The sequence below is a fragment of the Taurulus bubalis genome (assembly GCF_910589615.1).
Source record: "Taurulus bubalis genome assembly, chromosome: 7".
NCBI lineage: Eukaryota > Metazoa > Chordata > Actinopteri > Perciformes > Cottidae > Taurulus > Taurulus bubalis.
The window spans coordinates 21,513,710-21,530,661 of NC_136595.1; the positions used below are offsets into that span (position 1 = coordinate 21,513,710).

Below are 16,952 nucleotides of genomic sequence, written 5' to 3' on the forward strand. Positions count from 1 at the left end.
TTACGACACTCATGAGCTCACTTTGTCCCAGGGGCGGGGAGACAGGATGAGGTCATTGAGCTACAATCCACTCCCCCATTACCCCCATCAAGACCTTCCCATCGTCCTCCTCCTGCCTGCCGCCTATACCTGCTCCAGTGTTCACCAAGCACCGCCTTTAGACCCAAAAGGGGGGGTCATGGGGATCAAAAACAATTCCCAGTCTGTTTCTGAGGGAGACCTGGGGGTGTGTGCATTGCAAACATCTCGCAGGTCCCCGCAGTCCAATTTTAATCATTTATAGCAGCGAAGTTACAAACTTGAAGACAGGATCGATTTCATGACGTCATCCGATAATTTGTTTCAGTAGAAAAGAGGTTCCCCTCCCTGGACTCATTGACCCCTTTAATGTCTCCTTCTTACTGCACTAAACAAATACTTTTTTTAAAACAGCAACAGAACAAGATTGTGGTGAAACAAAATCTTGTGGAAACAAGATTCATAGTTAGAACCAATCATTAGCATGTGGGATCATTAGCAGATCAATAAGATGTGTTACAGGTCTTATCTTCTGGGAAAGATCCAGATCTTGTTGACACAACATGGGACCTAAGATCCCATGATAATAACATCTTCCCACAGGTTAAGATCTTTTTCTTCAGATGTCAAAGAAATACCATATTGTGATTCTTCAGGGACTCCCGCCCTTTCGTTCCTACCTTTGTATTTTTATCTCTTGTCATGAATGTACCAGTAATCTTTTCTCTCTTCCCCCTCCCTGCAGCTATACATTCCTGTTTTTCATCTGCTCAATCCATTCTGTTTTAACACCTCCTCTTCTACAGTAACATATTGTTTCCATCCCAGCTGATGCGAGAGCCAGAACTGTATGGAACAAAAGAGTGAAACTGAGCAAGAGATGCAAAATCAGACGCAGAGAGACGGGCAAGCTGTCAGCCTCCGCGAGAGGAAGATACATGGAGAGCACAGAGGAGAGAGGAAAACAGAAATGGAAAATCAGGATCTCTCCCACAGTGAGAGATTATCACAAGCAGGCAGGCAGACAGGTATTATTAAGTCATTGTGTTTTCCTCAAAAAAATAAACACTGTCTCATAGGAGCCAACAATGGAATTGAATCAAACAGAAACAACAAGGCGCAGTGGAATATGTGAGATAATTAATAAGACTCCCTCATTATGAAGGGCTAAATATGGATGGAACATTTTCTCTAAACTTCATGCTTTCAGTTGTTGCTTTCCCCTGCTGATCAGCTTCATAATGTACACAAACATCAGTGGAGCATTAGTGACGTTCATGTACAACCTGATACGCGTCAATAAAAGTTATCATTTAAAGTAATGCATTTATTATAAATATGACCGCGATAAGTCTTTCCGTTAAATTTAGAGGTTGGAAAAGAGGCTTCACAGTTGAAGGTATCTGCTGTGCATTTACTGCCCTCATTTGGTGGCGAGTGTGTATTACATGTATCGTTCCTATTTTTTGAGAACAACAGAAGTCCAATTTGTACTTGATAGTTTGGCAAAGTAATAATAGAAAAAAAGTTTGGGAAAGTAAATTAAGTATTAAGCTAAGTAAAAACAGCATAATTTAATTCGTATCTATTCACTATGCCCAGAATCGGGCAACGTGGATTAAAACAAAGGCGTTAATGACGGGGCTTCAGTGAAATATATATTTATTAAAGTACTTAAGCCAAGTTGCACCCACCATTGTAGAGTAATATTCACTTTGAAGCCCTGCATCAAAGTATTTTATTATTTGTTTCACTCACCTCGCTCTTCATTACAGTACAAAGGTACGTGCTTCCGGGTTCAGCTCTTCCAGAGTTGCAATTGGTTACATTCACTATATCGTTTCAATGATTGGTTGAAAATGTCCAAAATAATTAACTTTCCCACAGCCCCGCCCCCTACGTTGTAGCGCGAGCTAGAGCGACCGACACTATGACAAAGTTGGACATGACGTAATGCAAATCACCAGTTTACTGTGTTAAACTCACAATAACAACACTGCGCTTCAGCACGCGGCTTTAAAAAAGAAAATAATCTCCACGTTGTGCAGGCTGTGCGCACGCGACAGGACATATCATCCATCATCACCAATCAAACGTTGATCCGGTGTTTTACGCAATGCTGATTGGTTGATTTACGATCGGGGCGGGTTCCTGCCGGCCACCAGGCAGCAGTGACCACACAGGGTGCTGCTGCACGCCGCTGCTGGGACAGAGGAAACACTCACCTGGAGCTGGGCTGTCCTCCACAGACTTTACAGGTCAGTTTATTCATGTGTGTTGACAACATTAACTGTATTAGAGTTATAATAGTCTATTCCTAAAACGTTGGAGCACCATCATGTTGCAATGTAGCTGGGACACCTGTTGATGACTTAATGATGTGTACATCAATTTAAACCACTTTAGCAATAACACTCAAGTTTGTTTCTTTGCCTTGTTTATTGCAGTGTTGCTGTTGAGATAGAGGCCATCAAACCATTATGAAGAGTCTGAAGGCAAAGTTTAAAAAGACTGAGGTAAGAGCAATCTGTTGGGCCATGTGGAGCGTTATAGTGGGATGTATTTAAAAGTAGCACACCTGTTTGCTACAAGCCAATTAGAGATATAAGCCACAACAAGCTGTGTTTCAACCTAATATTACAGCGCTCCTGGTCATTCGTATAGACCCCGTGCGTACGTGTGTGTGTGTGTGTGTGTGTGTGTGTGTGTGTGTGTGTGTGTGTGTGTGTGTGTGTGTGTGTGAGAGAGAGAGAGAGAAAGAATGGGGAGGGCACTGGGGTTCAGTGTCACTGAGCAGCAGCAGGAGAGCCCGGCATGGCAGACTGCTGCTATAACCAATCTCAAGTAGCCTTTAATTATTCACACATGTACACACACACACACACACACACACACACACACACACACACACCACTTTCCTGCTGTCTACTGTGTTACTCTGAAGGGTTTCGTAATGTGCGATTTAACCTTGTTCCCTTTGCACTATATTTTTGGTCTGCTCCTTGTGGCGAGTTGCTTGTTTCGAGCCGACACACTGGGGGTCAGTGACCTTGCTGCACTGGGGCACTGGTATAGGCCGAGAAACTAGCAACCGCTGGCTCTACAATGTGGTCTGAGCATTTGGATCCTGGTCATGCTTTTAGCATCATTACAGCCTGTTAGTGTCCGTCGCCTTATGGAGAGACTCTACCTCCCTGTTCGTGTTAGTGAACCACAATGATGACAAAGATGATCCCTTTGGATGAGTAGTTTCACTTAATAGCCACTCAGTGAAGTTAAGAATATATTTCCCAGCGTTTTCACAAATAATCCTCCCCATAGCCCGAGAGAGACTAGATTTACGCCTCGTTATGTCTCCTCGGCCACCTAAATGACCATCCAAACTGGCAGAAGAGAGCCTTGTTAAAGAGAGGCTTGTTTCTCCTCTTTTTGCTGAGTCCTCACATCACGCAGGCCCTGCTCTGTAACTGCAGAGGATCTACAGTGTGACGCTGCCAGGGGGGTACCGTGCAGGACCTGACAGAAAAAAACTAATGGAGAGAAGGAGGACGCTTGCTACAGAGAAGTAGGCTGCAGAGAAATTATTAGATTAGAGAAAGGAGGACAGTGAGGAAAGGAAGGAGGTGCAGTGGCTATGTTCCTGCTAGCAGCTGAGGCTGGATGATGGGATAGCATTTCGGATGCGGACAGAGAGCAGCATATGGCAGTAATACTGTGTGTGTGTGTGTGTGTGTGTGTGTGTGTGTGTGTGTGTGTGTGTGTGTGTGTATGTGTGTCAGAGTTTTTGTGTGGCGAGCTATTCAATTTCATTGGAGGTGTGATTTTGAGGATAGCATAAATTCTCCGGTATGTAAATCTATACTATGACGTTGCTGTGACCTCTGAAGGGTATCTGGGAGAAAGTTATGGGTGGCAGAGTTCTCTGCAGTATCGAATGCAACTGTGTTATGTAGCGACAGTGTGTATTGTCAGGCAGGACACACAGCAGTGGCTTGGTACTCTGTAGCTGTATTTAGCCGTGTGTGTGAGAAGCCCTGCTAAACAGTATGGATCCTCAGCAGCCTGTTTTTAGCCTGATGAAGCGGTTCTGTCCTTGTTTCAGCCTGCTGCCACTGCCAGTAGGTATCCTCTCTCTCTCTATCCACTAATCACATGGATAGGAAAGGAAATATACTTTTATTTGATCTATTTGTCTTAAAAGTAGCTTGTTGTTACTTATAAAACGGGTATCTCTGGGCATCATTCTAATTGCATTATATTTACTTTGGCTGCCCGGTCGTCTATTGTTTTGTTTGCCATGAGATATGCAGTGTGGTGTCAGTTTCCGTTGGGGCGGTTCAGGGTGGTGACCTGTTCTCCGGCTTGGTCCCCCTCAGAGTCAGGACTGGAGCAAGAGTGATGAGAGGCTCCTGCAAGCCGTGGAGCAGAATGAGCCCGACAAAGTCTCCGCTCTCATCGTCAAAAAAGGCCTATGCCCCACCAAACTGGATGCTGAGGGCAAGTCAGCGTAAGTCAGGCACCTGGTGTTTACCTTTTTATGTATTAGAAGTAAATGCCTTACGCTTATGTTCCTTTGAGTTCCACTCATTAGTGTCGTAGTTATGCAATGCAAAACACACCAATTCTTGTGCAGCAGAAAAGTCATTTCCCATGGAAATAGATTCCATTGGGTGTTTAGTGTGGGCACTGAAAGCATTGCATTAATTCCACTATGAATTCTTCTTATTAATCAAATCCTTTAAAAAAAAGTCCCCTTGATCCTTCTTTTGGTAAACGGTGAAGATGTATTGCCTACTCTCTCTTGCACTGAAACTAAAGTGATGAGTGGAATCAGTAGTTGGAGCTGAACAATTCTTCGAATTTTAAATGGTAAGCGATTCTCATTTCTCATCTCTAAACACTCGTGACATGAGTATTGTCCTTCGTCCTTCTGGCAGGTTCCACCTCTGTGCTTCCCGAGGCCGGCTGGACTGTCTGGAGGTCGTCATCTCTCACGGAGCAGACGTCAACGTCACTGATGGCGCCGGTAGGGTACTATCAAATACAGGTTTTGTCTCATGAATTGTCATGAATTATTTATAAATGTCTGCTTCATAACCCGTTGCAGGCTTCAGTGCGCTTCACCTCGCAGCCAAAAACGGCCAATCGGAGTGTTTGAAGAGGCTCTTACAGGTAAAACACAGAATGACAGCAGTGTAGGGCGAACCAACGAATACTGAAAAATATAAAGGGAATAATACAAGCACAAATTTTAAGACGGCACTAATTATCTTTTACTGCTTATTGCTATTTTATTTATTTGCATCCGACAGGAGAGATTAGCAGTGGACTTCACCGACACCATTGGGAGGACACCGCTTCATCATGCAGGTACCAGTTACAGAACTACACATCGCACCAGTTTAAAGAAGAAGAAGGAAATTATCCTTTATTAATCCCCTTGGGGAAATTCTTCTCTGCATTTGACCCATCCTTGGTTAAGGATGGGTCAAATGCAGATTTGGTTACAAAACAGTAACTTTACATACAACAAATACCTTTCATAGATCCCATCCGACATGTTTTAAGTATTAAAAGTATGCAGGTGTAAAGTAAAACTAAAGCTGGACTGAACACAAATATTGTATCTACCATCCAACTGAACAGAGTAGTGCTTTAAGATTTAAACTGTATTTCTCAAAGGCCGGTACATTACTGTATGGTATCATCTGATATTGACCATTATTGTGATTATTTCCTGCAGCGGTCAGCGGCAGCTTGTCCTGCTGTGAAACCCTGTGGGATTTTAAAGCTAGCCTGGATATCCAGGATGGGGTAGGTTGAAGGGTTCGAATATATTTTTTGTTTTGAATTGTTATGCGAGATGAATAAATAAATGCTAATCAGTAATAACTTTTTATTTACTCACTTTATTAGCTCTTATGTAGTATTTTAGTCATTATTATCAAACAGGTAAAATGTGTTGCTGCTGCGTGATGTTTGAATAATCTTGTGTATCTCTCTCTCTCTCTCTCTCTCTGTTAGGACGGGGCGACCCCTTTGATCTTAGCGGCTCAGATGAGCAGAGTGGAGCTGTGCGTCTTTCTGTTGGGTCGAGGTGCCGATGCAAATTTACAAGACAACCAGGGAAGGTACTGGACTGTTAATGCTACTCGGGGGTTTGATGAGGCAAGCGGGACGACTGGCTCTGGATTGCTCTCTTGTAGCTGCTGCTGAAGCTTTGACAGATGGAACGGAGGCCCGCTGAGACCGACTGCGGCACGAAACAGCCTTCTTAGCGGCGCTAGAACCGAAAAACCCTCTGCAGGATTATTCTCACAGCAGTGGGGTTGTCTGGGTCAGGATACAGAATGGATTCCCATAGAAGTCTCCAGAGCTTGGGGTAGATTTGTGAGGATGCGGGTCAAGACCTCCAGCAGGGACCAAGAGCTTTCAGTTTAGCCTTGGATATCTGCTTGGAGAGGATTATTAGAGACATTTGTTCAGGCCCCATTATCATCTCATGAAAAAAAAAAATCCAATGCCTTTTCCTACAATTCGTCCCGAATCACAATCTGATCGGTAACTTTGGAATCCTTGACCCAATAGAAAATAGAGCTCAGTGGGTTTAAGTGTTACTAATGACCCACAGGCTGATGATTTATCAGTTTGAAATGGCCTATGAGTCTAAAATTGATGTATACAATTTGACGGCATCGTTAGTTTACTCAGTAATGCTTTTTTTCCTGCTGAACTGAGATGTTTCGTTTGGGATCACAGGTCTGCATTGATGCTGGCGTGTGAGAGCGACGGCGATGAGACCGTAGAAGCTCTGCTGAGAGGCGGAGCCGACACGCAGCTGGTTGACGCCCTTGGACACAAAGCTACCGACTACAGCGTGACAACGGGCAACCAGCGCATCACGCAAATGCTGCAGGACGGAGTGCCTCCAGGTACAGTATGAGGCCTGGCGTATTTTTGTCACCTGGAGGTATAAACGTGATTGAAGATCTCACAAGGCTCCTTTGACAGTTCAATTATATTATCATAAATCAAAATGAAACTGCTTACGACCGCAGTTTTTGAAAATATGGAGCCTCGTGTGGAACACGTGGCAGCAACATCGAACAGATCATCAGATCCAGTGTGTGGCTTCTGTCTGTGGCTGTGACTCTGCTCCTCCAGGGAATATGAGGAAGTGGATCAGGAGGACAGCTGGGTGTGATTGTGAAGTGGGGTTTAAAAAAAAGAGAGAGAAAAGTATTTTTCTGCTTTTATCTCTCAACAAATACATTGCTGATATATGGAAAACAGATGGTGTGGCTGGTTTGTAAAGGAGATGAAGGAGATAATTTGATGTGCCTTACCACATTAGTTTTATTCTATAATTGGATATTTTGGTGGATTTGCTGCAAGAGACACAGATGATGCTAATACAAACTACATGTTAGAAAAGAGACAGGAAGTGGGAGTCTGTATGACTTGTGTATGTGCACATATTCCGATGTGCCTCTAGCTGTTTGCTGATTACGAGGTTAAAGTGTGTTTCTTTCCCTCTGCGTACGAAGCTCCTGAGGGCGCAGGCGAAGAGGTAATGTTGCATAGCTGCGTGTTTGATCACTCCCTCCATCAAATGACATCATGTTCCACTTGGGCTGATCATGTTGTGCATGTTTTCCAATATGAGGTCATTTTTTGTGTGTGTGCCGCTTTCTTTCCGTTGGCCTTCGCTTCTCTTTGCCTTATCTTGGTTTCCTCAGTTTTCCCGTTGTTATGTTGAGCTTGACCTGTGCTTGTATGTGATCAACCTCCCACCCCCAACGCAGCCCTCACAAGTCCCCTCGGGCGCCTCATCAATGCAAGGGGGCACTACGCCCCGCAAACGGAAAGCTCCTCCACCGCCCCGCTCGCCTCTCCAGGTACTGTGAGAAACATCTCACTGGATGGAAAACTCTTTTTAGGCGCTAGCCTTACACTATTGTAAGCGTGTTTCATATGTAGAACATCAGTTCGCACCCTTATAAAACGATCTATTACTTTGTGAGAGCAAACCCGTGTCCATTATAAATGCTTATTTTGATCATCCCTTTGTTAATATCTCTGTAGTACAATATTACGTCTCGAGAGATTACCTAAAGAGTATTATGTTTCAGATGACATACAGAGATTCCTTTTATTCTGTTTCCCCTCACAAAGATCCAGGGTTTGCCACCCTCTCCACAGCCGCGGAGTCCTGCTCCACCTGCCCGGTCCCCTGAGCCCAAATCTCCTTCTCCATCTCCTCAGCCTACAGAAACACAGCAATCAGCCCAGGTTAGCAGTGTAGATCTTACTATTTATTGCAACATGAAATGCAGACTTTATCCACGGTTCACATTTCCTGTGGTTGTCTGTGTAAGGCAGAGGATGAAGAGGTGTTTGAGGAGATTCGCCGACTGCGTCTGGAGAGAGGCCGTCTGCTCCAGAAGATCAAAGCCTTCGAGCTGCAGCAACAGAGCGCCCTATCTGCCTTGGAGGAGGTACTACACACATCCTCCGGACCCACCTGTACCAGAGAAACCGGCGAATTTGTAAAGATTGAGGGTTGTTTGTTATAACCACTATTTGTACGTGTGTGCACTCTAGTTGTCCCAGCTGAAGCAGCGTCTAAAGGACACAGAGGCAGAGAGAGACCAGCTGCTTGATGAGCTGAAGGGAGGCCATGGTATCGGGGCCAGTGACTCTGAGGACATGGATGAAATGTTTGACTTCCCAGGTATGTGTTTACATGTACTTCCCAGAACCTGATAGAGAGCATGCATGTACTTCCCTTTCCGCATGGGCATTCCTGTGCGTATCCCATTAGGAAGTACACGGATTGACTATTGTTGTTGGTTCTCTTTAACTTTCCCTCTAGAGAAGCTGCTCTCCAAGCGCTCCAGAGTCTCCCCTGCTCAAGATGAGGCCACTTCTCGAGGAGACGCAGACTCGGCCAACAACCCTTCCCCTGTCCCCGAGGACCCAGGGGCTGTTGCTGAGCTGCGCAAACAAATAGAGGAACTTGCCTCACAAAACTCTGAACTAGCTCTCAAAGTGCAGGTGGGGTCAGAGAGAGTACAAAATACCACAAAAGCACACCTTACGTACGAACGCCCTTACAACAAATCACGCATATACACCTCAGCAATACTTATTCAACTGGCATGCCCCACTTAAAAGCCCACACAAATAACCTCCCTTCTATTTATCTCTCTCTCTGACCCACATACACATATCAAGATAATATCACAAAAATGTAAAACTAATATAAAAGCAGTAAACAAAAAGAAAAACGATTTAAATAATCAGACACATAACAACATTTTTCTTAAGCTAATGTTGATGCACACACAGTTCCAGGCATCTTTAAAGAAGAAACATTGATAGGGAAGTGATTATTAAGTGCTTCCCCCTCCTGCTGTCCCTGACTCTAACATTAGTCATGACCACTTTAACTTCATGACACTAGTGCAGTGAGGCGGTTGTATCCATACAGGTATAAATAGAAGAGGACAGCATCAGATGCAGACATGGGGACCAGTTTGTAGACGTTCTTTACTAACTGGGTCATGCTGGTTGAAGTATTCTGTTCTCGTGTGGATCATTCACCACTGTGTGTAGAAGTGATCTCGGCCAAGAACTTCAGTTCTGTCCTGCTGTGTGAAAAAGAGCCAGACAGGAAAGTGGGAAATCTAAGGTATGATATGAGCGCAAAGAGAAAGATTAAACTAGAGCCAAAACCTCCTGCTGTGATTTAAATGGTAGAGGGATTCCATAACTCATATTTAATTAAGTTAATTAAAGAGCAGTTCTACCAGTTTTACACATAAAGGTCAGTTTACAAGTCATTGGGAATACTTTTTAGCCTGTAAAAACAGCTCTGGAGAGCTTTGTCAAGTGTGAGAAAATAACTTGAAGTGATGTAACCAGGGTTGTGTCTGCATGGCCTTCAATGTATAAATGATTTATGCATTTATGACAGAAAACCATATGTATAATTAATAGGATTTAAAGTCTGGTGCTGACTCAAGTACAATACTAAATCACTGGAGTGATATCAAGTGCCTGCAGTTGATGTTGCTCACTACTCACAAGCCTAACATTAAAGGCTTTACTAAGATGTGAATTGTACTCTCAGGGCGCTACATGTATATTATGTGCATTTTTAGCGTCCGGAACATATCTCAACATTGACTGATAAACAGTTAATAAAAGGTGACAACCTCCACACCTCACAATAATCTCTTCCGTGTTGTGCATAGATGCTGGAGATGTTTGAGAAGGACGACACAGACATGCAGAGCTCCAGCTCGGACTTTGTCCCCATAGTCCAGTATGAGACCCTGAGAAAGGAGTTTGAAGTCCTTCAGGAGCGCCTCTCTCAGGCCCAGGCTTCAGACGAGGCCTCCAGCGTGGCAGAGGACTGGTATGTTGGATTCATTCATACAAACAAACTGAAGTGGCCATCACAGAACACAGTCTGTAGCTCTATAGTATCAGATCAAGACTTTTGCTGATGTCATTTCTAAAGTCTCAACAGTATCTTTTTGGAGGTCTCTATCAGGACCATTTAAAAAATAAAAATGCTGAGCATTTACATTTTTCCTGCAGCGTGCTGGAGGCTGAGGATGCTTAGGGGCAAAATGTGCACTCATGACATCATATATTTGATGGTATCTGGACCTCCTACTGAGGAATATATGTGTATTTGGATAATCATAGGTTGCAGTTGTACGCTTCAATAATACCGTGTTAATGTGTAATATTCTATACGATGTAGACAAATGATTAGCTGGGTAATCAATACATCATTTGTAGAGCAAAAAAGACCCAAAACTTGTTTGTTTCGACTTCTCAAGGAAGCATTTGATAGTTTTCTGTCTTTGTCTGTTGAAATGAAATATCCTTGGGTTTTTGGACTGTTCATCAGACAAATCAAGCATCTGTCTGCTTTCGGAAATTGTGAAGGCCAATTTTCATAAACGATTAAGCCAGTATATCATGTACATGTCGATCAGTACAATAACCTCTAGCATGGGTTTATGGTGTGATGTTAGACATGTTTTTATTATTAGAGTTTGAGTAGAAACGATTACCAATCTTTGGCTTGTTCTGCAGTGGTGTTGACAAGTCTCAGGGAGGAGGTGCAGATGCAGAGGGCGTGGAGGCTCTTAAGAAGAAGCTGCGAGGGCTGAGGGAGCAGTTGGCCTCCTCCCAGTCTGAGCTGGAGGAGTTGAAAGAGCAGATGCGCCTTGGGGTTCTCTCTGTGGAGTGTGGTGAAGGGGATACTGCCGCAGCAGGTGCTGGAGCTACAGAGGAGGGTCCGAACCATGAGGCACGGCAGCTGAGAGCGAGGGTGACGGAGCTAGAGGAGGAGCTAGCGAAGAGACTGACCGAAGCAGGCGGTCAGAGCAGCCGGGACAGTGACACAATCAAACAGCTGACGGAGAAAGTAGAGGAACTCCGTGCTGCTCGGTCCCAGAGAGAGTCCACGAAAGAAGAAGGGGAGAAAGACGGCGAGGGTGAAAAGACAGTGACCCGCCTGCGTGACAAAGTCGCCGAGTTGGAGGCAGCCCTGGCAGAGGGCAGGGCATCGGGGAAAGATGGAGGATCAGCAGGAGATGGAGATCAGGTCCGTCGTCTCCAGGAGCGTTTGGGAGAGCTAGAGGACGAGCTGAGGAAGTGTGTGCCCCGCTCGGAGTTGGAGGAGGTGCAGGTGAGTCTGGGGCTTCAGTGTGAGCAGCTGGCCAGGGAGAGGGTGGACGTGGCTCGAAGGCTCAACAATGCACTCCTGGATCTGGAGAGACTCAGGCCGCCTCCACATGGAGATGATGAAGAGGAGGAAGACGAGGAGGAGCATTCAGAGAGCTCAGAGCCCTCGGGCATACCAGGTGTGCCTGTGTTGTTTCTTCTACTTTAAGCAAAGTCAAATTATTAAGTCAATTACGATTATTGACTTTTCTCTCCATTTTGTGAATGATCATGCATCTGTCCAATCAGAGCACTCCAGGCGCTCCATGGCAGCGGTGAGAGAAGAGCTGGAGGTCGCGAGGCAGGAAGCAGCCCAGGCTCTGGACTGTCTGTGTGCAGAGCGGGAGTGCCGGGCACAGGACTCCCTGCAGCTGAAAGATGCAGTGCCCCTATCGAAACACAGGGAGGCACTGTCTGCGGTATCAGAGCAGCTAGCTCAGACTCTGCAAGAGCTCCAAGAGGAGAAGACCTTTCGTAGTCAGGCTGAGGAGCAGGCGGCCAAACTGCAGGCCCTGCAGGATGCCATACCCAAAGAGGAGCATGAGAAAGTCAAGGTCAGCAGGAATCAAAACTAATGTGATGATGACGCTGGAGTTGGAGTTCAGCCAAAATGATTTAGAAATAGGGTGGTTATGCAGGCGTACAGGCTCCGACGAAGGTATAGCCCTGAACAATTAATGAAAAGATGATCAAAATCGTAATATAGCGAGAGCAATTTTCAAATTGCCAGAGGCCCGTCATTTAGTAAATGCAAAATGTGTCAAAATGCTATTTTAAAGCTACTACACGCAACTTTCAATTCGTGTTGATTTGTGCGGTCCTTGTGGACGAAAGTGGGAATGTTTCCGGGCACCACTATGAGATTATTTCCCAACCCGTTAAAAGTCAGTCACAGTTTTCACAAAATAAGTAATTCACTGTTTCGAACAAGGTTTTGAAAAGTTAAAGCACCTTATTTGTTAGTCGCAGCTGCTTTTAGCTGTCTGATTAACAAGGGGACTCAACATATAACTGTTAGTCGGTAGAACTAGAAGGAATGAATCCAAACAGGGCTAAGAGCATAGCATGCATATGTCTCTCTCTCTCTTAGGCAGAGCTCCAGCACTCCCTACAGGCTAGTGAGGGAAGTGCAGCAGCAGCCCAGGAGGCTCTTCTCGAGAAGGAGATGGAGCTGAGGGAGCTGAAGTCCCAGAAGGCTGCAGAACAGGGTCTGATCTCCAAGGAGGACCACGAAGCCCTGCGGCTCTCTCTGCAGGCTGAGATCAACGCCGCTACCGCCCGCTTCAACGATCTCACTCGCAAACACGAGAAGACCTGCACTGAGGTGTGTGTGTGTGTGTGTGTGTGTGTGTGTGTGTGTGTGTGTGTGTGTGTGTGTGTGTGTGTCTTGTTCAATCCCATCTAAAGCCACATTAGATGTTATTGTGTCTGCCACAAAGTGAGCTGTGTTCCATGAAGGCCTTTTTCCCGCCTCTACATTATTCATGTGTATTATTTTTTTCTATTCAGTACGTCCCTCTGTTTCATTGATCCCTCTGTATATGTGCCTACTGATGCAATGAAGTAGTGTTGTCTGGATACTGTAGGCTACTAATGACACTCCAAAAGTCCTTTCCATGAAAACTCTCACTTTGTAAACCGGGTAATTGCCTCTCCAACTCAAGATGGCAAACACAGAGGTTAATAAGGGGCCACATTTTCAAATGGAGAAAAACATTAAAATAGCTTTTATACACTTCATAAATGGAGTCCAACCAAAAGTAGAGTCAATCACAAAAACTCAGGCTGTTTGTAACAAAAAATCAATAGTAAAATTTAATGTTGTTAAGTGTTTACACACATACTAGAAAGTAAATTGGTGCTGATAATTGAGGAAGTATCGTCACAAAGTCACACTTCCCTGAGACAAAGCAACAAAAGCTAATGTGTGTATATTTACTGTAGTCGGTTTATTGTATTCATGTGGACTCTAGCGTGGGTGTACGAAGATCAAAGAGAGAGCCGTTACCATGGGAAACTGGAAATTCCTTTGAGTAAAAACTCAGACAACAGTGGTTTGGGGGAATAATGATGTAGAAGGAAAAATATGTTTGATTTTGAGACGTGATCAAATGGACTGCCTTGCTGTGACATGTGACAGTGACATGGTGCCACTGGTGGTTTTGCTGGTCCAGGTGTTCCAGGTGCAGAGGGAGGCTCTGTTTAACAAGAGTGAGCGGCAGGCCGCGGAGTCCCAGCTGACCACAGTGCAGCAGCAGCTAGCCGACCTACAGGCCCAATCCAGCCACATCCAAGAGCTCCACAAGGGCATCCAGGAATCCCAGGGCCTGGTCAAAGAGAAAGACCGCAAGGTGAGAGAGCAGATGGCCAAACAGCTGCTGTTAAAGCACCTTTGCGGTGGCCAAGCTCATGCCTCTGTCTTTGTGCAGATAACAGAGCTGTCCAAGGAGATGTTTCGGTTGAAGGAGGCTCTGGGAGCTCTGTCACCTCCTCTGGGCATCACCTCCTCCTCCTCCTCATCACTATCTACCCATCATGGTAACCCCGGGCAGCAGGTGGCGCTGCAGAACAGGATCGCCATACTCACCCAGCAGCTCCAGGTGAGGAGAGAACTGACACGAGGGATGTGTGAAGTCTGCCTTCTTTCTCAATATATATCGAACATCATCTATAAAAAAAAAAAAAAAACAGACACTTAAGTCTTCACGTGACGGTAACATGTTCTGTGACCTGTTGGCAGGATTGGGAGCGAAAGCACAAACAGGTGGTGACTGTGTACCGTACGCATTTACTGGCAGCTGTACAGGTGAGTTGAATGCACACATCCACGCCTAGAGCACAAACTTAGACGTAACCCGTTGTTAAGAGACGTAAAAAGGTTCCCATGTGTGTATGCGTGGATCTCAGGATGGATCAATGACATTTTCTACATGCAACTGGCTGGACAGACGCTCAGGGAATGGCACTGACTGCTGGTTTTGAGTTTGTCCCCCTATGTGATGCAGACCATTAAGAGCCGGAATGATCTGTCCACCATCTCTGCTTACCAAACAAAAAGTGCATAACATTTCAGAAGAGATGCAGGCAAAAAGGACACGACTCATTCTCTCGCTCTATCAATTCATCATAATCCACAACTAAGGTGCACACATGAGCTAATTATTTTGTCATGTTGGTTGTAATGAGCGACTGCTCAGGTGTTGTTGGCTTCTTATTTATGCTTTTAGCAGGTTAGTGATGGGGAGGCTGTCTAGTGTGCTTAATCTCTCTTCCTGGTGCATCAGGTGTTGAGATTGAATTACCATATTATGCATATTGTTTTGCTCAACACATTCAAAGGTGTCTGGTTCCAGGCTGTACAGACTGTACATGAGCGCATAACTTCTCTCCTGGGTTGGTGTTTTCACACTTTGGAAGAGGCCTCTAGCGTTACGGTCAATTCGTGCAATCTGATCGTATAATCAGCAAAATCCTCTCCCTAGTCAGCAGGATTAGTGGCTTGATGGCTTGATGACTGCTGGCCATAGTGGGACGGCATCTCTTCTCAGAGGTCGTTTTAGCCCCTTGCCCTCTCTTGATGTAAGATTTGTATTTTATTTATGGTCAGTTTGTCTGTCCTTGGCCGAACCTGCAAATCTGTCTGCTGCTCTGCAAGAATGAGTGGGTATACCTATGAGCCTGCTATGGGGGCTCTGCCTGTGTTCATAGAACTAGAAACCAATGTGGAATACAATGTAGAAACTTAATTTTCTTACACTGATGTGTGTTGCCCAGCAGGGCCGAATGGATGAAGAGGTGCAGGGTCTGCTAGTCCAAATCCTGAGGATGTCACAGCAGGGAGACTGAACCTCATAACGTCTGAAGTCTCGGTCCCCCTCCCTTGGGAGGTCACGTCAGCATGTAGCAGCTCCAGCTCAGCAACCTGTGGGGATCAGCGCCACAGAAACCTTCTGGGAAGCCAAATACAACTGATCTGTGTTCAGACGTAGCTGCATGTGTACAATACAGTAACTTAAACAACAACCTCAAGGCTTGACTGAGCAGCAAACAGTGCAAAATGGAACTGCGGAGTGCCTTCAAGGCTGGATAAGTTAAATGACAGCAGCCTATAAATCAGTGTGTGGTAGCAGAACATTAATGTGAAAAGAGAGTGTAGAATGTAGAAGATATGTATTGATTGTGACAAGCCTTTTGATTTTATACAATATTATTATAATAAAAAAGAAAAAGAAATCGTGATGCTGTTGATCCTGTTCTTTGTACTTCGCTTCATGCACAGATACTATAGATTGAACAAACAATTGGTTTCCAAAGCAACAGCTTCTACACTGTCCCTCGCATCTATTTTGGGGTGATGGAAATCTGAAGTCTTTATTTGGCTGAGGCATGTGTGCATGGAAAGTTGGACAGCTGGGCTTTACTGTGGAGCGGCTACATTAGCTGGCAGATATGACCACTCACAAATGACAAACTAGCATTTTGAATTGTTCCCTCTTTTTCAATTAGTTTTATTGACAAAAAGCCATTAATCAAAGAACAGATCCAAGAAATTCCTGAGAAAGCAAAAGGGGAGATCTGAAATAATCACATTAATCATTTGGACCTCACCAAAAGCCTCGTAGCTCGCCTCGTCTCTGTGCATTCATGAGGCTGCAGCCAAGAACAGTGAAGGGCCTAGTTAAAGATATGTTGCTAATGACACAGAGAGAAATGCAAAAAGTATGTGACCCACCTTGAGTGAGATTTTAAAGTATTAGATTGGCAAGGCTTACTGTCACTGCAGCCAAGGAGCAGAAATACACAAGCAAGTCATTGACAAGTAAAGACACAGACGTAGGGGTTGGGACAACTGATATAATGGTGCATTTCTCCGACAAATAAAGGATTTAATTTCAAGTCCAAATCCCCTTTCTTTGATACTAATCACTGCAGAGGAGCACAGTTTATGGCTCGAGTCTAAGACCAGTATGAGGAAAAACACATAGAGACAGCAGTCATGACACAACAAGACAGTATTAAACATTTAGCCCAAAACAAGAGCAGCTTACACGACTGTTCACAAGTATAAGAGCTTGATCATCCTGAAGTTTGTTCAGTCATTCATTGGCATGGCAAGAAAACTAGTGTTTTGCATTAGGAGCATAAATGCACATTATATACACTCTGACACGAATGCCTGTCTCTGT

The 16,952-nt window shown here is 44.8% G+C and overlaps 1 protein-coding gene across 1 annotated transcript; it reads left to right on the forward strand.

Annotated features, from left to right (window-relative positions):
• Positions 1-2,498: 2,498 nt before the first annotated feature.
• Positions 2,499-15,883, forward strand: ankrd24 (ankyrin repeat domain 24; the record flags this gene model as incomplete). Its single annotated transcript, XM_079220730.1, has 22 exons — positions 2,499-2,534; positions 4,395-4,525; positions 4,956-5,044; positions 5,126-5,190; positions 5,331-5,388; positions 5,762-5,832; positions 6,043-6,149; positions 6,778-6,950; positions 7,566-7,588; positions 7,824-7,916; positions 8,194-8,317; positions 8,401-8,516; positions 8,623-8,752; positions 8,894-9,075; positions 10,278-10,441; positions 11,134-11,906; positions 12,016-12,320; positions 12,857-13,090; positions 13,941-14,117; positions 14,196-14,366; positions 14,507-14,572; positions 15,544-15,883. The coding sequence occupies 22 exons, from the start codon at positions 2,499-2,501 to the stop codon at positions 15,610-15,612; spliced, it is 3,357 nt and encodes a 1,118-aa protein (XP_079076856.1). The 3' UTR covers positions 15,613-15,883.
• Positions 15,884-16,952: the final 1,069 nt, after the last annotated feature.